The following is a 23,355-nucleotide window of genomic DNA, read 5'->3' on the forward strand; positions in this document are numbered from 1 at the left end:
CTCATTTAAGCCATTTAACTGTACCCATAGTCATGAGCCTTTAGTTTTAGCTATTTACGTGTTTTTTCCATAAGAGTATCAATCACTTACAGCATATACTATGCCCTTGCCAGTTCCTTTTGGAACCAATTTAAATGAGAAAAATAAAGGGCTTTGGGAAGAACTGTTTAAGTATGTCTGGTCGATTGTTTTTCTGTTTGAGAACAGCTCTAGAGACTGCAATACGTTTTCCATTTAGTAGAATTTGGCTTTTTTTGTGAGTCACAACATTCATGGAAATACATTGAAATCTTACATGTAGAGACTATGACTTACTGCTTTTGGTATTACTTGCTGTCTAGAATGATGTTACGGTCTACATTACAATATGTCTCTGATCAGCAGTGTTTGAAACAAGGATAGCTTCAGACTACAGGGAAGAGTGCATATCATGATCCACAACCTCATGTTCTGGATTCTTTACATTGTAGAGCAAGTGTGGTACAAACCTATGCTTTTCCATTAGACATTTCATCAAATGCATGTTCTTGGTCACTTGAGTTGCAACTCTTCTTGGATATTAATATCGTGTACTGAAACCTAGATCTAGAAAGTTACTGTGATAAATTCCTGTATATCCAAAACATATCTCATTAAATGTGACTCTCCTAATTTCCAGTATTATTGTAGCGCTTGTTTTCATTTTAAGACAGATTTTTTTAGAGCAGTTCTAGGTTCATGGCAAAATTGAGAAGGTACAGAGATTTCCCTTATCAGTGCTTACTTTTTAATGTGTGTGTGCACGTATACTTTCATAGAGATTTTGTCCCCTGAGCTAGTCTCTCTCCTTTAACCTTTGTTCCCTCACAATTCATTCTCTACACAGCAGCCAGGTGATCTTGTTAAAACTCTCCTCGTTTTCCTTTCGAACTTAGCGTACAGTACAGACTCTTTACCCCGGTGACCAAGTCTGTGTCAGCTGACTGCTCCCTCAGCTCCTCCGAGCCCTGTTCCGGCTCCCTGTGCTCTGGACGCAGGCTTCCTTACCAGTCCTCTGAGATGCCAGGCCCTTCCTGCTTTCACTCTTTCTGTTATCTCTGCCTCCAAAGTTCTCTTGCTCTTTGTATGGTAGGGTCCTCCTCATCTTTCCTGGAGTAGCGCAGATGCTTCAGTCAGAGAGGCCTTCTCAGACTACTCCATCATATCACCCTTTAAAACATGTTCTTCGTGGCACTAACTGACCTCATCCTGTTTGTTCATGGATATGTATGCTGTCTATATTGTCCCACCAGAGCTCACCCCTTGAATGTATTGGAAACAGATTAGGCTTGTCAGAGGTTCAAGTGCAGAGCTCATTCAAATGGACTTCCAAACGTTTTTATAGACAAGATGAATTGCTGAATTTATTTTTTATTTTAAAATTTTCATTTTATAAGGCTTGGGTTAAAATACAGAATTCCATTGCAGTTGGAAAGAGTTACCAGATAGTTATCACGCATGTTTGTATGCCAGAATTGCACAGTACGGAGCACACAAAAGGATTTTCTGAGGAACTGAACTGCCAGGTAAGGATTTTTTGCTGAGCTCATTTCACCCTCACAGATGAAGGACTTCCCTGTAAGTGAAGTCTTATATTTCCTTCCCACCGAATAAATGTTATAAACTTTCACCACTGTTTCCCTCATTTGTGTTCAGTAGGAATTAGCCTGTTTTGGTGGTTGCAAAGTCACTTTTGGCAGTCCAGTATTATTTCTGTTACCATTAGCTTGTTTACCCTTAGGCAGAATCTGGACTTTGTGTTTTCCCCTATCCAATTTACATTGAATAAATGTAAATTTCATGTAATTCATGGAATTAAAATTCACTTGGATACTCTTGACTGCATGGTAATAAAGGCATTTTGGAATATTAGAACAAGTTTTAATATGGAATCTGATTCAGTCTTTAAACTATTGATTTTTCCCATAGCTTGGGGATGTTTTTCAGACAATAGCACCTAGTAGTCTGATTCTCTTAGTGCTTTTATGTTAGAGCATTTTAAAACATGGTATAATAACTTTTGTATTACTCATTACTCTTGGCACTCAGAATGGTTTTGTATGCTCTTATTCTGTTGAAAGATGAGATGAAAATATTCTTTTCTGATTGTTGGGAAATGTCGTGAAACCTGACTTTTTGACCACTTTGTACTAGTACTAGGGACTGTTTGCCTATTTGCTCCCACTTGGCTCTCCCAGCCAGGGCTAACTCGACTGGTCACCGTGCTCTTACGAGGGAGCTCTTAAGTAAACTTCAGGTCTGTGCCAGAAATAAAAATGGGGTGCCATCACCTTCTAAATGTTAATAGAATGAGAGGCAGAACAACAGATTCTTCTTTGAGAATTATTAGTGGAGATTCTATCCACATATGAAAGCATTCTCTACCAGACGATATTGATACATTGACATTTTGGAACAAGGATGGATTCTGTCATCTTGGTTTAGAGAGCCCCTTAAAGATTGCGTTCTAAGAAAGGAAGCCTCTGTGATTTGTAGCCTAGAAGATAAGCTTGTTCTGGTAGAACACATCTGAGTAGGAAACAAATCCTAGTGCTTGTGATGTTGTCACTGGGTGCCGATCCCTATTGGGCATAAGTGTAGACCCCTAATTCCAGCTTTTCTCAAAGAATTTCAGCAGTCGGAACTAATGGTAGAGGAGATGTTGTAAACCTGTGTTTGCCTGGAAATCAGGTTGTTGCCAAGCTTGAGTTACAAAGGAATCATTTCTTCTCTTACTTTCTCTACAGTAACTGTGTGAGGGTGGGAGTCAGAAAGATTTTTGACTATAAAAGTAATAAAACATATTACTGTGAGACCTGCTTGCAACTTTAGTAACGTTTGGGTATTTTCTTTAATAACACACCTTTACTATTCCTGAATTAAGCTATGGTGACCACCCGTATGGAGCCTAGCTAGAGACTGCCCTATGTATCTTATAGAGAAAACAAACTAATGGCTACCAGTGAGGAGAGGGAAGGGGGGAGGAGCAAGATAGGGGTATGGGATTAAGAGATACAAACTTCTATGTATAAAATAGATAAGCAACAAGGATATTACGTATAGCACAGGGAGTTATAGCCATTATCTTATAATAACTTTTAATGGAGTATAATCTGTAAAATACTGAATCACTATGCTATACACATGAAATTAATATGATATTGTAAATCAACTTTAGTAAAAACAAAAAAGATACCTTAAGGAAAAAGTAGCTGAGCTTTGTTACAGTGGGGAACAGTTCACAGTGCTGTGACCCTATCTCTAGTCGGTGACCAAAAGGCAGAAGTCACGGATTGCAGTGGGGAAAAGGACTGACTTCTCCAGAAGATATAACCTCATTCTAGGGACAGCTGGATATAATCTTTATTTTAGATGTTGCCTTTGACAAGTTTTAGGGAATTTTTAATTTCACATTTCAGGTGAATATTCTTAATTTGAGCTTTTGGGCTTTGCTAGAGAGCATAGGACCCTCAAAACTCAATGTGATGATCTTGGAACCTCCCTGATTTCTTTCTTTCCATTCTCAGTCTCTCTTCCCACTTCCTTTCACTCTTCTGAAAATTAGCACCTGCCAGCGAAATCAACTTTATGCTGCTTTCACTGGAGGCTGGTGTCTAAAAATCAATCCTGGCAACTAATGTAAAGTGAAATTTGGAAGACGCCTGGGTTCTCATGGAGTCGTGCAAGCTGAAGTTATTAAAGAGGATTAGAGACCACAGCTGGTGAGCAGATGGAATGCTTATAATTTCACAATCTTAGGTAGCTTTAAAGCCAAATCTGCACAAAACCTATTTGCTTTTTCTCTGGTTCATTTCGCTTTATCCTGCTGGAATATAACCCTAGTCAGTGTGATACTTTAATTGTTGTAAATGATGAGCCTTAATAGGTCACTCACTTAGATGAAAGCATTTATGGTTCTGGTCATGCAATTTCTTACTCAATTGCATTTCAGTAACCACTATTTAATAATGTACTATGAGAAGCTCAGTAGATAGGGAGGAGAGAATAAGACTTGAAAATTTCATTCAAAATGTAGACATGAAGACTAGTTCACAATAACATTAATAATATAGTATAATCACATTATGATGAAGACTAGTTCACAGTAATTACAGCTAAACGGTTCATCCGCTTGCGGCTTAAAGAAACTTGCCAATCAGTTTCCGCAGCTCATTTTCTGTGTCCCTTTTGTTAGAAATTCTTTTGTTATGCAGTCAGACAAGTCACCTGGACCAGCCGCCTTCAACTGCTGTACCGCCTAATCACAGCCCACTGCCCCGCTTTCCCCATGTCCTCCTCCCTCTTTGTTCTGGCTCATTGTTACATGGGCGTCTTGTATGTGCGTAGAGCAACTGTAAGCTCCCCAGAAACGCCCTTTCCTGCACGTCCTGGTAGATTGGTGTCTCCTACACAAAGGAAAGTGTTTGTGAGGCTTCTGCTCAGTAACTGTTAAGAAGGTCAAACTAGGACCTTTATTCTACTAATTTAAAGAGATTAATTTATACCTTAATGGCTGTTACTTTATCTAAGGATAGAATTAGTACCCACTATACTCTTAGCAGTTCTTTTATCCTTACCGAAAGACTTCAGAAAAATGGCTGCTTCACTCAAGCCATTGCAGAATGTCTGAAAATACAGAAAAACAGCTGGAGCCATAAATAAGTGAGTAGTCTGGATACACTCTGTACTAGCTGGTTGGGAAGAAAACAACACACAGATATTTCAGGTGGTGCCACACAGCAAACAGCTGTAGTTTATGGTCCGTCATAGTCTCTGTTCTTTTGGAGCCAGTATGTGCTGCTTCTGTAAAGCCACAGTCAGCTGCAAAAATATTGTAACATGTGTTTTGGAAGCAATTACTGCATAATAGTATTCTAGCCTCAAAACATCCTGAATGATATATTTCTATACGTGGGGAGAAAGGGAAGAGCATATTGTGTTACTGATGCATTGGCACGAAATAGTAGAATTGTCATAGGAAGTGGTCTTTTTTTGGATCAGCTTTTCAAATGATTTTCAGTCGCTTCTTTTTTGGACTTCTAAATTGGCCTTCTGTAATTGGATATGACCTCTTATAAAGCAAGTAGTATAAACACATTTTAACTTCCACTGTAATTATTTTGTACTGAACCAAGTAGTTTAGCAATCCCTTCAAGCTGATAGATTTGTACATCTATCATAAGTAAAATTGTTCTCCGTACCCTTCCCTTGTTCCCTTAGGTGGAGGGGATGGCAGGGTGAAAGGAGGTTTTGGAGGCCCCCTAAGAAGAAAAAGAATTAGGCCAAGAATTAGAAGACCTGGGGTTAATACTGGGTTCTTCTAGATTTGCCTTGTGTGATATTGACCAAATTCTGAAAATTCCTAGTTTGTAGGATCCATATCTAGTAAATGAGTATAATAATACTGAATATTTTCGGGCTTCCCTGGTGGCGCAGTGGTTGGGAATCTGCCTGCCAATGCAAGGGACACGGGTTCGAGCCCTGGTCTGGGAGGATCCCACATGCCACGGAGCAACTAAGCCCGTGAGCCACAACTGCTGAGCCTGGGCGTCTGGAGCCTGTGCTCCGCAACGGGAGGGGCCGCGACAGTGAGAGGCCCACACACTGCGATGAAGAGTGGCCCCCGCTTGCCACAACTGGAGAAAGCCCTCACACAGAAACAAAGACCCAACACAGCCAAAAACAAATAAATAAATTTAAAAGAAGAGTATTACACCTTTAAAAAAAAATAAAATAAAAAAATAAAATAAAATAAAAAATACTGAATATTTTCATATATGATACACTTATTAGATTACTAGGGCTGCCATAACAAAGTACCACAAACTGGGTGGCTTAAGTAACAGATACTTAACTTTCTCATAGTTTCTGGAGGCTAGAAATCTGAGATCAAAGTGTCTGCAAGGTTGATTCCTACTGAGGACCATGAGGGAAGGATTTGTTCCAGGTTTCTCTCCTTGGCTTGTGGATGGCTGATTTTTCCCTTTGTCTTCACATCATCTTCCCTCTATATGTCTGTATCTAAGTTTTAACTTAATTAAAGACACTATCTCCAAATACAGTCAAATCTGAGGTACTTGGGGTTAAGACTTCAATATATGGATTTTGAGGGGAATACAATTCAGCCCATAACAATACATTACAGAGGGCTATCTAATTATAAGCGATATACTGTAGTTTATAATTCTTCAAATTGCTCTGTGTATTCAAAATATTTTAGTACAATTTTATTCTGCTGGACACATTGATAGAAAAAAAATGCACTTTCCTTCTTTAAAACCTAAAACTTAATACCCAACTGTGTTTTCATTCCATATGGTGAATTTGCAAGTGAAAAGATACATCTTTTGCTCTGGAGGAATAAGATGGAACTGTTGTATACACCACATACACCACTCCGGTTACTATCTCTCACTGTTGCGGCCTCTCCCGTTGCGGAGCACAGGCTCCGGACGCGCAGGCCCAGCAGCCATGGCTCACGGGCCCAGCCACTCTGCGGCATGTGGGATCTTGCCGGACCGGGGCACAAACCCGTGTCCCCTGCATCGGCAGGCGGACTCTCAACCACTGTGCCACCAGGGAAGCCCTCTTAGGGCATCTTTTTGTTTGACTCTTAGTTGTAGAGTGTTGTTTGGGAAGTTATTAGGAAAGCTTCGCAGGAATGGGTGAGTTGAATTGCTATTGCCATCAGGGTCAAAGCATTCTAAATTAGTCTTTTGCTAGAGAGTAAATAGACTCTTGCTTGGAAGTTTTGAGCCAGTGGCAGTGTTTTACTCAAAGTGTCTTAACTGCTAGACTGCTTACTATAGGTAGTAAGCCATAAAGACCGAGTCCACAGTAAACTCCAAGTGTGACTTTGTGGGCCTGAGATAGAGGGCAATGCAAAGGAGATCACTCAATAGAAAATGCCAAGTTTTTCGTTCAGTGGGATTGCAATTGGAGGACTGTTAATTATGGGAAGAAAGGCAACCAGACAGTCACATACTCCAAGGCAGAAAGGAGAAAGGGTAGTCAGGCCAGTTGGAAGCATGCATTAAGATTGCAAAAAGGGAGACTTGCAAATACTTTTGCAGGTCAGACTTTCCTATTTGGCTGAGTAATTAATCGGTAAATAGGCATAATAGAGTCATCTCAAATGGTTCTTTAGAGATGCATGATTTGTACACACAAAAAAACTATTGTGGAACAGGGAAGCTGGAAAACGACTAACTTGGCTAAACAAAACCAAGGCATTTTAGCCTCTAAAAACAACTTTGTGCATTCTGATTTAATTTTCTGGAATGAGATTAGTATGTAGCAGATTAAAAGGTTACCACTAGTAGGTAAAATGCTCCATTCTTCTTCAGGATACTATCCAGAGTGAGATCCAGGAATTCTCAATTGCTTAATTAGTTAACATGCTCAGTTGCATTTTTGTCATCACAGCAAGCGTGATGGCTTTATTGAGGGTTTTTTTTTTTTTTTTTGCCAGGCAGACTGTTAGCTTTGGCTGTTGAAATATTTCTAATCCTAAATATTGAAATATTTGAAATATTTCAAATATGAAATATTTGAAATATTTCTAATCCTAAAAGAATTTAGGATTCTTACTGAATTAATTTAGTATGTGCATACTGAATTCCTATGCAAAAATGGAGAGGTATATAGATCTTTGACACAGGTTTATCATAATGTGTTATTTGATGTAATATCATGATCTATCAAGATGTCATCCCTTTTAACCATCTCCACCATGATGTCTGTCATGTGCTTGTTTGTAAACATGCAGAGAATAAAAGCACAGTAGGTGCATTTGTGCATAAGTGGTCTCTGACCATTTATTCAGTCATACATTCAAGACATACTCCTGTGCAGGTACTAGGTACTGGGGGAATCAATGACACATAGCAGTGATGTGATTCCTGCACTCATGAAGCTTACCCTTGCCATTTTTGGAGAAGTGGAGGCTATACAGTTGACCCTTGAACAACATGAGTTTGAACTTCTCAGGTCCGGATTTTTTTCAGTAGTAAATACTATAGCACTACACGATCTGTGGTTGCTTGAATCTGCGTTGATGGAGGAACTGCGTTTATGGAGGAACTGCGTTTATGGAGGGACGACTATAAGTTATACATGTATTTTCAACTAAAGGAAAAGTCGGCCCTGCTAATCCCCACGTTATTCAAGGTTCACCTGTACTGTGAACAAGACCATGCAGTGGGATATATACTTAAATATGGAGAGGAGGCTGGGATGTTAGGGGAGATCCTACAAAGAGGACCATTGCAGGTGCTGGGTGATAAAGGCAACACTGCCTGGAAGAATTGATCGCTCAGCAGAGGCATGAAGGATGAGAAGAGTGAGCTGGACCAGGAGGGAAGGCATAGACTCTGTACTGTCCTTTCACCCTTGGGTAACTAAAAGGTTTCTCACAAATTAACCTTTTACATTTTGATGTCTTGTAATAGAAATTTTATCACTATAAGCTCTAGGAAATTATTTTAAAATCAATTAGCTGGGTAAAAAAATGTCAGTGTAATTGCTGGGAGCCATATTTGAAATCTTTTTATCTCTGTCACTCATTCCTCTTTTGCTGCCCCTCTTTTTCTTTTCTCTTTTTTTCATCTCTTCTGGGTTTTTTTTCTTCTGTGCTATCTTTTATATTTTCATCTTGAGCATTTTTATTTCTTGTCCAGTTTGATACATGACCCAAATGGCTACTTTTGCTCATGGGTTTTCCCTGGGAGCCTGATGAGCTCACTGTAGTCCAGGAGTTATATACCTCAGCTGTTAGGATATGGAGTCCAGGTGAGCATGATTTATCATCTGCAGACTTTAAAATGTGGCTGGTAAAGTGTGCCATTTATTGAGCTGGTTTGGGGTATAAATGTAATATTCCAGTTCTCAGACCTTTTAACTGATTTTTAAATATACATGCAGAACACATTATTAATAGGCCCATGACTTTCCTGTTTTGAACAACCAGGGCAACCCATTTGGACAACAGAGATGTCATCTGTGTGGCTCAAGAGAGTCCTTTATTTTATACAGAAAACTGAAAATTTTTAATTCCAAATAATTTCATTTTATAAAAGACTTAGAATGAGATAGCAAGATCAGTGCCATATGACCTTAGTTTGCTTGTAAACAACTTAAGACTTCTTTCGCATTGACCTTAAGATTTGTGGGATGTCTGCTCTATTATACATGTTTTGGAGAACAAAAGGAAAACCTTTAAGAGCAGAGGGCTTCTGGCCCTCAAAATGATCCCAATTCTGGAGAAAAATTTCTCATAGATAGCATTCTCCATGTAGATGTTTCCTGCTCGCTGGCCCAATCTAACTTTTCATTTTAGTTTTTTTTGCTCAGTTTGATGCATTTAGAATACAGTACATTTTCTTTTCTGGATTGGGGCAGATGGTGCTGTCTCTTTTGATTATCTATGTTTTAAAGGAAACGTTGATTAGGAAGAACAAGAAATAAAACATGGCCAGATGAAATTGAGAGCAGAAATTATATAATCCAAGAAGAGCCATATGTATTCTATGTTTTTCTACTCAAAGTTTACCATGATTCATGTTTGAGTTTCTAGAGTTCAAGTTTGCTGTATTTTAAAATGTCATTTAGGATGGTTCTTTGGATTATTGGTTTGTTTTAACTTTAATTTCTAAAAGATACAGAAACGAGAAATAGATGGGGGTTTTTTCCTTCCTAGTCACATTTAAATAAGAAAGTTCTTGAGTAGTAGTGGCTTTTGACAAATCCAAAACTTTTGGATAAATTCTACTTAATGCTAATAAACTCCGTCACCTGCAGTCTGCACATTTTCGCACAGTTGGCCAAGTGATCTTAAACCAGAATATTTAACAGGTGTTCCAAACAGAAGCCTGAAGGAAATGAACAAAGGGGCACAGAAAACAGCTTGAAGGGTCTCCTACTGGCTATATTTGAGAGAGTTTTAGCATTCAAAAGAATGATGGCAAAGAGTATGACATGTTTTATTGAGTGGAAAAAATAATCCATGACTTCATAGATAATTAATGTGGGAGAGGGAACTAATTAACATAGAAGGATTGATAGAATTAGGAATATCACCATCTTACAAGTATCAATATAGTAATATCTTCTGGCAAAGATATTAGTGTTTAACCATCAAGTGAAAGGGGAAGAGGGTGCTTTAACAACAGGGAAGTATGTCACATAATACCAGAACTAAGTGATCAAAGTGCTGAGTATCACCAGAAGGTTCAAATTGGCACTGTGTGCTTCCTTAAGTGATGGAATGGGAAGTACATCCATACAGAGCTCTTGATAAACATTTTTAGCCTGAATCTAATTATGAAGAAATAGTCACACAATCCAGATAGTTGTACACGTTATAAGAAAACTGGTCTGGGGACTTCCCTGGTGGCGCAGTGGTTAAGAATCTGCCTGCCAGCGCGGGGGACATGGGTTCAATCCCTGGTCCGGGAAGATCCCACATGCCTCGGAGCACCTAAGCCTGTGTGCCACAACTACTGAGCCTGCGCTCTAGAGCCCGCATGCTGCAACTACTGAAGCCCGTGCACCTAGAGCCCGTGCTCTGCAACAAAGAGAAGCCACCGCAATGAGGAGCCAACTTGCTGCAACTAGAGAAATCCGTGTGCAGCAACCAAGACCCAACGCAGCCAAAAATAAAAATTAATTAATTAAAAAAAAAGAAAACTGGTCTGGACACTTCAAAAATATTAACTTTAGCAAGACAAAAAATATAGGAGATTTTTATTCTAGATTAGAGGAGACTAATGCAACACATGTTCCTTGATTGGACCCTGGACTGGGGGCTGGGGGGAACATTAAAGACATATTCGAATGACTGGGGAAATGCGAACATGTAATATAGATTAGATTTTATTCTGTCAGTGTTAAATCTCTTGGTGTGATGTTGTGGTTACATCATCACACCAACAAGAAGGTCCTTGTTTTTAGGAAATACATGCTGAAGTTTTTGGGGTGAACTGTCATAAGATCAATAACTTCAAATAGTTCTGAAAAAGATGTGTGTACGTGTGTGTGTATAGAGAGAGAAAATGTGGACATACAAGTATAGCAAAATGTTAATAATTGGTCAGTGTAGGTGAAGGGCATATGGCTGCTCATAATACTGTTCCTTCACTTTTCTATACATTAAAAATGTTTCAAAATATATATTTTTACAAATCAGGAAATTTCACAGGAAATTTTTCATTTCCACATTCTCTGGAAAAATGGCAGTCTGTCAACCTGAGACTCCTTAGATCCTGCTTGGCAATAATTGATTGGCTACATAGCAGCTGCCTCCCTTTAGATAGGGTGAAGGCATTTTCTGTTTTCCACAGTCTTTACCCTTCCCTTTTGCCTGATATGTCCACCATCTTTTACTCATTGACATTACCTGCCAGGTGACTATATGCATTTGTTGATTTCCTGGCTGAGGTGGGTTATACCATGAATAGTAATGCTATTTCCATATGTCAGAACGCTGGTGAGTTATTCAGAGCCCTAGCACATGAAGTTAGTACTGGATTTGATTCCTATATCAGCTGATGAGCTTCACTGGGTTCTTTGGCCATAGACTGAATTCTGTCCTCATCCCCAAATGCATATAATTTCATCATGTGAGACATCAAATTTTAAAATGTGGGTGTAAAAACTATTCAGAACTTGCTCCGATAGGTGGTATAAATAATAAAATTATCTTTCAGATTTAATGTTACAAAATTGTGCTGTCTGGATTCTGCCTTACAAAATCAGTTGAACAGTCTTGCAAAAGTATTGAATAAGCTGCTTGAAAATTTTTCAATGTGACATGCCAAACCTTAATGAAAAAACATTTTGTGGAAACATTTATAGATGCCAGTGCAGAAAGTAGGGTATAAACTTTAATTACCTTTGTAAGTCGTTCTATCCTGTGTTTAAGCGATTGCTTTCCTGTTACACACCCAGGGAGGGTACTGGGTCTTTCTGGGTAATCATGGAGCTGAGCCTTCCCCCAAAATAAAAGAGCTATATCTGGCACAGGTTAGGGTTCAGTTAGCCAGTGACACAGTTCAAACATGCAGAGGGAAGGAAAGAGTAGGTCTAGTACTAGAGTCAGGCTTGCCAGGCAAGCATATCTACCTCATACTTTATCCATTTTTGTGGGTTTTTCATCCCTATATAATTTGCTGTTCTTAAAAATGCTAGCTGCTTCTGTCCAGTTCCATGTGTCTATATGATTTTTGCCTTGTGAAGTAAACAGGAGAACTTTTCTTAGAGACTTTGACAGAAGTGAGCATAGACTCTCCTAGTATTTTAGGTAGAATCCAATTCAGTTGGCATCACAGGAGGAGGTTGAGAGAGAAACTGAGACCTGCGATTCAGCAAGGGTAATGGATCTGGTGCTTTCGCTTTTCGTTAAAGCCCAGACCTCGCACTTTTGTATCTTATTAACTAAAGTGTAGTACACCTTTTGCCCGAATGGGACCCGTTTTGCCTGTGGGTAAACTAATATGAATGTTCCTAGTAGGGCTTTGCTCAGATCTTGGGCTAGGACAGAAGATCACTCTTTCTTCTGAATTCCAGAAATAGCAACAAAAGCCCAGAGGAAATCAGCCTCCCTTGTACCATTTACATTCTCTGGCCTTCCCTCCTATCCAGCTGGCCACTCCATCTGCAAAAGGAATTCATCTCTCCTCTTCTGCTTTCTCTAAGGTTCCAGAATCTGTCTGGAACCCATGTCGCTCTTGAAAATATTTTCCTAGACTGGAAGGCAACTTCCCACAACGTATGTTCGCCTACCTGCTGCTTTCTTTTCACTGTTGAGAGTCTGGTATTCCCTTGTCTGTCTTTCAGGATTTCAAATAGTGTAACCACTTAACCAGCTAAATGGCTAGAAAGATGTTTGTCTTTGCGTTTTTAGCATCAGGATGATTGATATCTGAAGATATTTCTGGCATATATGTCTTTGGGGATTCCTTGTGATTTTATACATTTTTAATATTTGTATTTAACACCGCTAACTGTGGATCATAATCACTAAATGGAGATTGTTAGGTAGTTAATCTAACTTTCGTATGCAATTATTGATGCCTCTTTTTTTCCCCAGGATAAGTAATATTTTAAAAATGAAGATGATAGATTTATTTTTCTGATTAGAAAAGCAATTCAGCAAGCATTCGTAAACTGTCTTTCCTTTACCTTCATTTGTTCTCATCAGCATTAGTAGGCATTGTCTAGATATCCAGTTTGTCCCTATTATTGAGCCGCTTTTTTTCTTTTTCATCCAAAAGTACTGTTTATTTCTGTTCATTTAGTTCTTATGTTGAGGGTTTGCTATTGATTTTAAGCCTCTTACCTTAAAAATGGGCATGACCAGAAGTCGTGTATTTTCCACACCCTTAGTTTATTATATATAATTTTTGAAGAGAGTAGCTAAGGCAGCTCCTTGGCAAATCTGAGAAAGCATATTATGTTATGCTGGGCATATCTGTAAATGAACCCTGTGGATGAGAACTAGACAGAAGCGTTACAGAGAAATAATGCTGATGTCATTTCATTGGAATGCAGGGGCTGCCGTCAACAGCCATAAATACATTCTATAGCTAGCAGCTAAGTGTCTAGCTCTGTTTCTTTTCTAAGAAGGAAAACAGTGAAACAAGCCAAAGAAGTAAGTTGTGTTTATAAAGTGGGATATTTTAATTAGTTTAGGCCTTACAGTTATACAGACAGTGTGAACTTACAGTTCTTTTTGGAGCAAACATGAAAACCATTATTTGTGGAAAGTTTAAATTTCACGTGACACATATTCTGTCTACGTGCGTGGGGTTTTTGTGGGTTTTTTTGTCCTTTTTCAAAAAAATGTATTTGCTTTGCTAGTGTATTTTTATTTTAACCTTCCCTGTGCTAAAAATGCTCTATTTTCTTGGGTGGAGATGTGCGTTTAGGAGGGAAGAAGGGTATAAGTTGCTGAACTGAATCTCTCCTTCCTTTTTGTTTTTGGCATGTCCAAATAGGGTAGTTTTCACCTCAATTGGGGCATGTTTAAACAAGAGGCTTCCATCTTAATCCCTTTTCAAGAAATTCCCTACCCCCAATGTGTCTATATCTACAAAATAAAATGCTCCCTGCCCCCCTCTGTTTGGAAAGCTGTCCTGAGAGCGCCCTGTAATCCCTTTTTACTGATCAGAGTCTTCACCACAGGGGAAAGACTTTCAAATATTTAAGGAGGTGGTTATGTAAAAGGTGGGTTGTCATGTCTGCCCACTTCAGCCATGGTCACAAACAAAATTGAAGCAGGTGGAAAAGTGGTTTTAATTTGATTGCTTACCTCATGGCAGCTTCAATGTGGGAAGAAAGAAAGCTGGCTTATAAGATTTGCCTCTGGATAAATTTACTTGCTGCAAAACCAGCGGGAGGAAGGCAGCCCTGATAGTGAAGAAAGAGCACCTTGCCCTACAGCCTTGCATTTCTTCCTCTTCTGGACAATCTCTTGTTCAGTTGGCACGCATCAAACTCTTGGGGGTCAGGGGAGGACAAAAACAAATAAGGCGTAGTTTCTTTTTAAACTTGATATAAAAGGTATCCTAACAGCAGACCACCAGAACTGTTCTTTCTTGTTTTGTTAATTTTCGTGAGGGGATTAGTTAGCTTTCTAATTTTTTTCTCCTTTGCACACACTCATGGTGTGTCTGTGAGAGAGGGACAGAGACTGAGAAAAAGAAAGCACGTGAGCAGGCAGAAGCCTGACCCAACTGCGAAATGTACTCTGTAGAGCTGGTCTCTGTTTTATGGAAAGGGTAATAATTCATAGACTACTCCGAGGCACAGTTAAATCTGGCTTAGGGAGAGGTAGGCCAAGGTCTGAGTTAACTCAGCTATTTAGGTAGTAGAACTGTGAATTTTGGCATTTTCATACCAGAAAGTTAGCTTTCACACGAGAGTTTATTTTATATGTGGTAAGTAACTGTCACTTTAGCTCAGTTAAACAAATTTTATTTTCGCTCTTGTTTGTGCAAATTGTGTGCCTGGCATTTATTTGCTTTTTTTCTCTTAGTCTGCGGTAGCACACATGGAAAAGCGTTAAATAAATGTGGTGTGAATGCATTTTCCTCTTCTTTTCCGTATTCACAATTCAGAACCTTGAAAGAAAGAAGGAATCCAGTCTGGCTTTGATACCACATGTCTCTTGGTATAATAGGGTAGTGGCTGTCCTGTCACTGCCTTTCCTCCTCAGGCCCTGCCCTCTTTATTTTTGATCTTCGCAGAATCCTTTGTTTATCTGGCTCCATTCATGGCCTACTTTTTCTTGTTCTTCCTTTCCTCACATGCCTTGTCCCCAGATCCAAATGCCTTTGCTCTATTCATTTGACAGCTTTTTCAGAGTTTAAGAAAGAAACCCAAGAACACAAACCGTCTCCTGGGACTTAGGGGGTCTCTGCTGCCACCTCCTTTCTCCCGTCCGCCTCAGGGCAAACACCCCACCAGTCCCAGCCCTCTGGCCCTCCCTCTCGCTCTCCCTCATGACTCCTAGTTCGTCATGATGCAGCCAGAGGCTCTGCTTGCTTTGGGACATGTACGAGACTTGTGGTCCTGGGGAAACCTCCTCGTTTGTCCCTCAGCCTCATTCCTCGGTCGACAAAGACACCTTGCAGATGCTGTGCTCCGAACTGGACACGAAGCTGTGATGTGCAGAATAGACTGCAGCCCTGCCTCCTGCTGTAAAATGGAGCAGAGAATGTCCATCTTGCCAAGGAGGCTGTAAAAATCAGCCAGGTGATGGTGCCTGACCAGCACATATCTAGGTGCTCAGAAAATAGCAGCTTTCGTTATTACAGTGAGACAGACAGGGCAAGTCCTGACCTCTGTTTGGAAGTTGTTTAGTTGGGTTTTTTTTGTTTTTTGTTTTAATGTTATTTATTTTTATTTATTGATTTTTGGCTGCGTTGGGTCTTCGTTGCTGCGCGCAGGCTTTCTCTAGTTGTGGCGAGCGGGGGCTTCTCATTGCGGTGGCTCTTCTTGTTGTGGAGCTTGGGCTCTAGGCATGTGGGCTTCAGTAGTTGTGGCACATGGGCTCAGTAGTTGTGGCTCGTGGGCTCTAGAGCTCAGGCTCAGTAATTGTGGCGCACGGGCTTAGTTGCTCTGCGGCATCTTCCTGGACCAGGGATCGAGCCCGTGTCCCCTGCATTGGCAGGCGGATTCTTAACCACTGTGCCACCAGGGAAGCCCTGTTTAGTTGTTCTTCATCTCAGACAGAGCCTTTCACTTGTATGTCTGGCTCTTACCTGAAACCCATTTTTTTCAGTTTTAAGCAGACTCCCTCCCCGCCCCACCCCTTCTAATTCAACCTCCTTTCCCATTTTTCCTTTTTCTGTCAAAAGCATAACCATTTCTTCTATCATCCTTGTGTGTTTGAAAGCTGGCTGTGGGGAGGAGGTCTTCAATTTTTTTTTTTTAACTCGCCTTTCTTTCATGTCGTATGTCTAGTAATAGTCCAGAGGATTCTTCCTTTGGAGAGCTCTTCAATTCTTCTCTTCTTTCTTTGTTGGATAGGCGATCATCTCTATTCTAGTCTAAACTTTTATTACCTCAAGGATAGGGTCTGGCTTCTTGCCTTCTAAGACACTTTAAATGTCAGTCATGGCAGAAGGCAATAAAGACCTCCTTCAGCTAGCAGTTTGAATGTATCTAGTGTTTGAATGTATCTCTGTGAGTGTTTGAAACCATAGGGTGCTTCAAACTCTGGAATAACCAGTGATTCAGGAAGTATTGTTTTTAACAAGTGAACCAGTTCATTTATTGCAACTGTGCTTATGTGTTTTTTACTGACAACTAACTTCTGAGATACACAGTATTTACAGTTGACTTAGTAGGAGTTCCCAGAAAATGTGAGGGTATGTTTTGACTTACGAGTATAGTCCGTTATCTGTATCTTAACACGAATACATGATTATAAATGAGCTTGGGACATTAAGTCTTTTGAATGTGAGTTTTCTTTTAGTTGCAGTTTTTACAAATATGATATTGCCACCAGCCCCTTTCTTTTTCTCACCAAAATAAAAGTAAACATGTTCTACTAAGCAGAATGCAGTGGGAAAGAACGAAGAACCGATCCTTTTGAAGTTCAGGGTGGAGCCAACTAGAAGTTCTTGTTATTTTTTACGTATGCTTGGTTGATTGACTGAGTCAACAAGTAGGTATCGAGCTGTGAGTCTGCAGGAACTGTGCGAGGCGCTCTGGGCTGAGTGGTGAGCACGTCCTGAAGCAAGGCCAGGAGCTGCAGCCTGCCCTGTGGCCTCTTTTTTGTGTCCCTCACCCACTAAGCTGGGGCTTACACTTTTTTTTTTTTTTTTTTTTTGCGGTACGTGGGCCTCTCACTGTTGTGGCCTCTCCCGTTGCGGAGCACAGGCTCCGGACGCGCAGGCTCAGTGGCCGTGGCTCACGGGCCCAGCCGCTCCGCGGCATGTGGGATCTTCCCGGACCGGGACACGAACCTGTGTCCCCTGCATCGGCAGGCAGACTCTTAACCACTGCGCCACCAGGGAAGCCCTGGGGCTTACACTTTTAAGTGGCTAGAGAAACAAAGAAGACTGTGTGACAGAGGCCTCTACATAACCCACAAATTAAAAAAATTTACTATCTGGTTATTGACAGAAAATGTATCTGCTCTGGACCTCTAGTGTCTCTGCCTTCCTGAAGCTTATATTTTAGTAGGAAAGAAAAGTAATAAATGAGTGAACAGTAAGACAGGAGAATTAATGTCCAATTCTGATGACTGCTGGGAAGGAGCTAAGTAGGGTACGACAATGACGGGAGGGAGGCCGGGACAAGGGGGTGAGGGCTGAGGGAGGATTCTTGGAAATTAGACCTGAACATTGTGAATGAACGGCCTGTGAAGAGCTGGGCTTACTAACCTGCTCTCACCCCTAGTCCACTTCCCCCTTCACCTCCAAATGCCTGCTTGCCCACAGGACTCAGCTGGGTGTTGGTTCCTAGGAGGCTTCTAGAGCAGTCTCTCTTAGAGGGCCTTTACCACAGCGCCTGTCACTTTGTAATCTCCTGTTTGCTTCCATTCCTTCCCCCACCCTCACCCCCCAAGACTTGAAATATCTTGAGGTCAAGGACATGTCTTGGTAATCATAATATCTCTAGTTATATAGTTCATAAGCTGGTTGAACAGTTAAATAAATCTGTAGGGCTTCCCTGGTGGCGCAGTGGTTCAGAGTCCGCCTGCCGATGCAGGGGACACGGGTTCGTGCCCCGGTCCGGGAGGATCCCACATGCCGCGGAGCGGCTGGGCCTGTGAGCCATGGCCGCTGAGCCTGCGCATCCGGAGCCTGTGCTCCGCAACGGGAGAGGCCACAACAGTGACAGGCCTGCGTACCCCCCCCCCACAAATAAATAAAATAAATAAATAAATAAATAAAAATAAATCTGTAGACTCAAAATTAGATTCCATCAAGCAGGTCGTGAAAGTCAAATGTTTCTTTTAGCAAAACAGATTAAATTTATCCTATTTTTACACATCCTTCCCACCGCATGCTCCCTGCTCCAAGTACTTTTCCTGTTTCATCTCAAAAACAATTCTTGCTGCACACCAAAACTTGCCCATCTCCCCATCTTATTAAAAAACACCATCACCCTTTCAGTTGATTAAGCCCCAAACGAGGAATTAGCCTTGATTCTTCTCATTCCCTCATCCTTGCCCATCATACCCAACCCTTCAGCACCTATACCTCCAAAACCAGACCTGTTTTTAGCATCTTTACTACCACGCCCAGCCCAGGCCGGCTAGCTCCATCCTTCTCCTGGACCAGTGTAGCAATGTGCTGACTGGTCTTTCTGCTGCCACTCTTAGCTTCCATGTATCCATTATTCATGCAGACACCAAACAGATCTTTTCAGACTCAATAGTATGTCAGTCCCTCCACTTGACACTCTAGTGGTTGCTCATCAAACTTAGAATAAAACTTGAATTAAAAAATCTGTACTCACAGCCCTTCGTGAACCGGCCTCTGTCTTCAGCCTCATCTCTTCATTGCTCTCAGCTTCTCATTGCACTGGTCTCCCCTGTCTCCTCCTCAGGGTACTCTGTTCCCTGTTGCCTGTTGAATTATTAGGTAGAATTCAGTGTTCATCTGGTCAGCGTTGTGACTGTGTAAACCAATAATAGTGGCAAGTTAACACAACCACAGTGAAATCCCTACCCCAAAGACATCCCCATTCCTGACTTTCATTATCATGTTTGTGGTACCAAAAGTTCATGGTTAACAGGCAACTGACTTCATGATAACCCTTGTTAAAGGCTTGGGAAAGGAACTTGACAACCTTACTGACTTCTAATGGCATTAACTGTTTTTCTTTTTTCCTCTTTTTGCCACGCAGAGTATGAGTTGGAAGTAAAGAGGGTGCAAGACATTCTTTCGGGAATAGAGAAGCCACAGGTATGTCTTCTGGATTTCTCAGCGTAAATGGCGCTTTTAAAAGTATTTCAAACATGCTTTTCTTTTACCACACAGTAGGTAAGCAAAAGGGCCCCTTTCCATTGCGGATTCCTCATAAACTGTGAAATAGTGTTGTTATTAATGGAGCATGAAAATATAAAACAGCAGTCTTCTGTTCAGTCATCATCCACCAAAATGTCTTCTTCATTTAGATATTCGGGATGCAATTAGGAATTCATCCTAATTTCCAGGGGTACCCCTACCCCCACCCGCTAAGGCTACAGAACAGTTTTCTTTTGGTAATTTCCCTTTACCTGGGTAAATGTAATAATAATAAATTTTGAAAACCTCAGTAACTCAAAGTATTTTTCCAGGTAAATTTCAAAAAGATACCTAAATATTAGCTGAGTAAAATAAGTCCAAAGCGTAATGGCAAGGAAAAAAGTTGGTGGGAGTAGTGATATTGTGAGGTTTTAAGTTTGATTTTGCCAGATGCTTTGAAATTCAAGTGAAAAATTCCAAATGTTGATTCAGCCTTTCATCTGAGTTTAGAGAGCCAAAGTTCTTTGGAGTGTTTTCTAGCTGAATGGGAAAACCTTGATTCTTCATGTGTTTCAAATACTGAGGCTTTTTAACAGAAGGGTCCAAACATGCCTCAGGGCACATAGTTGAGTTTGACTAAACCTAAAAACATGAGGTGTGCTGGACTACGGGTGCAGTAGGGCACTTGCAGAAGTGTAGGGTGTTGATGCTGGGTTGGGGAGTCCGCACTTGATCTGGTAAGGAGCGGGTTGCCATTGAGAGTTTATGAGCAAAGAAGTTATGTTTCTTATAATCAGGACTGTACTTTCAGGAGGATCAGACAGCCGGCAGGTGCATTGCAGTGAGAAGGGCATGGACCCAGGGAGACAAATGTCTGGCATCTGTTATTGTAGGGCTGGCGAGAGGCTGTGGGAATCAGAGTTAGGGCGGTGGCATCAGGTATGGCAAGGAGAGGATGGATACTAGAGCCATTCTAGAGCGAAATCAGTCAGGCATTACAGCCTACTGGCTATCAGGTGTCACGGGTTAACTGGTCTTTCAGGCTCAGATGACGCCTTTCAGGAGTTGCTTCCTCTGGGCAGGCTGCCCTGATTTCTGTCCCATCAACTGGGATACCACTCCTCACGGTATTTGGTACCACTGGTACTACATGTGGTACTACAGCTTCACTGTGCTCTGCATGTATTTAATACACTGTACTCCATTTACTTGTGTTTGTGTCTTTCCCGCTAATCTGTGAGTTCCTCTAGAATAGGTTCGTGTCTGTGTCCTCTTGGTATCTTCAGTGCCATTCTTAGACATGTGGAATTTGTTTTACTAGCAGGGTATCCAGGAAGACGAATAAGTGGGTGGTTGAGTGTGTCTGATAGATCAGTGCTGTGGAGAGGGCAACAAGATATACCTGGGGAGAGCACATGCATCGGAGTGACCATTGGAGTCGTAGGAGTGGATGATAGCTTTGGGGATGGGGTAGAGCATAGGGAGAGTTTAGAGAAGGCTTGAGGGCAGAATCATGAAACAGGCTTACATTTATAGTGCAGCAGCAAGAAGAACCCATGAGGGGCACACAGAAGTCATAGTCAGCGTGAGAAGGCAGAGCAGCAGCTTAGTTGACTATCCTGGATGTAGTCAGACAACTTCATCGTCTGGTCTCTGTCCCGTGTACACACACACGGTGTTTTTCTTGAGTTATACTGGTCATTTCTTTACTGCAGAAGTGATAAAGTCTGTTTCTGAGGATCATGTGGCTCTAGAAAGATAAAAGCAATATTTATATGTATTGGTCCTTTCCTCCTGATTCAGCATTTATTAAGTGCTTAGCTCTTTACAGGTTTTAGAGCAGGGTAGACAGGGTTTTGTGTAAATAGTCACGATGTTAGGTGTAATATAGTCAGATTGTCATCTGAGAGGTCAGAAAGTCCAAAATGAGTCTCACTTGGCTAAAATCAAGGTATCGGCTGGGCTACATTCCTTTCTGGAGGCTCTGGGGGCAAATCTGTTTTCTCGCCCTTTCCAGCTTCTAGAGGCTGCCTGCATTCCTTGGCCCACGACCCCTTCCACTCTCGTATCTCCTTCTCTGACTTTCCTGCCTCCCTCTTTTACTTACAAAGACCTGTTACTCATACTTGTTACTATATCAGGCCCACCCGGATAATCCAGGGTAGTCCCTGCTTCACAAGATCCTTCACTTAATCACATCTGCAGAGTCTCTTTTTACCTTGTAGGTTCCGGGGATTGGGATGCGGACATCTTGGGGGTTGGACATTACTCTGCCCACCATACCAACCCCTGGTCCCCACAAAAACCTCCTCTGCTGGATGACAGTCCACCCGTCCTTCCCAGCCCTGTTCGGTCTTCACACCATTATTCTCCCTTCTTTCCTCTCCTCCCCCCTCTGCCTGAATCTCTTACTTGTGGTTGTGCCTTATTTATCTTTGTGGTCCTAGTACCTAGCACTGCCCTTGGCACGCTGTGAACCCTTAACATGTATTTGGTAAATAAATGCGTGGCAGCCTGCAGTGGCTGTAGTGAGGTTCTGCCAGGTGAGACAGATACCTGACGGCTGGCCAGCATCGCACGAGGCTCAGCCAGCCTGGTGGGATGTGGGCGCGGCTGGGAGCCAGAGTGCAAGGCAGCAGCGTGCAGAGGAGGGTCCTGTGAGTTGGAGCCCAGTGTGGCCATTAACTGGCTCTGTGACCCTGAGCCACAGTTTCCTTACCTTTGAAAGGTCGGATAATAAATACCATGTGGGACTATCTGAAAAGTAAATTGTATGCTATTTATAGAGTCCTTGGAATGGAGTATTTTCCTAGAGTTTTTAGCATATCATTAGGCAAAAGGGAAACTCCCTGCTATACTCTGAAATGGGAAGGAGGGGCTGTTCACCTTCTAGGAAAAGAAACAGCTGCAGAAAGTTAGGCACACAATTGTCTAAAGGATTGCTGTTGTAAATTTTTTTTTCTTTCAGCTGCAACTGGTAACACCTCCAAATAAAACACATATACTTTTCTTCAAGGTTTTACGGATGGTTTGTTTTAGGTGTTAGAAACATTACTGAGGACTTGTAGATCCCAGTCATCTTTCTAGGACTTTGGGCACCTGAATCAAGCAAGTCACTTACTCTTCAGAAACCCAGATACTATAAATATCCAAATACTTAGCCATTAAATAAAACAGGGTACAAATATACAAGGTTTTTGTCCCGAGACTGTAACAATTAGGTGCCTTGGGGACTGTGCTCACACAGCCACTGCTGTACCAGAGAACTAAGCTGATATGATTCTAAGGGGTTTACGGATTAACCTCTGCTAGTACCAGCCAGCTCCAACCTCATGTGGTTTAATCTGCTCTGATGGTGGTGCTAGATGAAGTCTCCCACATACTGGGCTGTTTATTTTCAGGATGTAAATAAACGTAACTTGGAATTGTGGTTCTGCATTGTTTCTATCTGCTAATGTTCAGCTTGTAGAAACAATTGACTTGTTGGCTCCAGAAGTGAGTAAACTGACCTAAGAAGAACAACTGTCCCTGCAAGAAGCAATCCCTTGAATCATAAACAGCAGTAGATCTGGAAACAGATTTGAGGTTCTTAGCACTAAAGGAATTATAGTAACAGATGATTCTGAAATTCCTAGATCTGAGCATCCACTTCTTTGAATAATGTTCTCTTTGACCTTTTCCTTTTAAATTTTCCTTTATGTTATTATTTTTCATGATGGTACTTTAGAGTTGAAGCCAATATTTCTATGGTAATATTTTCTTAACATACTCCCTAAATTGGATCAGCAGACCTCCCACATAGTTAAATCCAAAGACAGGCCAAATTTAGAAGCTACTAACTTACATAGAAATATTTTTGAACACGAGAGTAACA

At 41.2% G+C, this 23,355-nt stretch overlaps 1 protein-coding gene across 4 annotated transcripts in view; it reads left to right on the forward strand.

The window, feature by feature from the left end:
- Positions 1–23,355, forward strand: part of FNDC3B (fibronectin type III domain containing 3B) — a gene marked incomplete at its 3' end in the record, with an annotated part of 350,833 nt that overhangs the window by 227,949 nt on the left and 99,529 nt on the right. For all 4 annotated transcript variants that reach the window (XM_081235889.1, XM_081235892.1, XM_081235891.1 and 1 more), the window contains exon 7: positions 19,381–19,439. In XM_081235889.1, the coding sequence (XP_081092015.1) occupies positions 19,381–19,439 (59 nt within the window). The remainder of the gene's footprint in view (positions 1–19,380; positions 19,440–23,355) is intronic.

This window comes from Mesoplodon bidens (genome assembly GCF_964165515.1).
Source record: "Mesoplodon bidens genome assembly, chromosome: 5".
In the NCBI taxonomy this organism is placed as follows: domain Eukaryota; kingdom Metazoa; phylum Chordata; class Mammalia; order Artiodactyla; family Ziphiidae; genus Mesoplodon; species Mesoplodon bidens.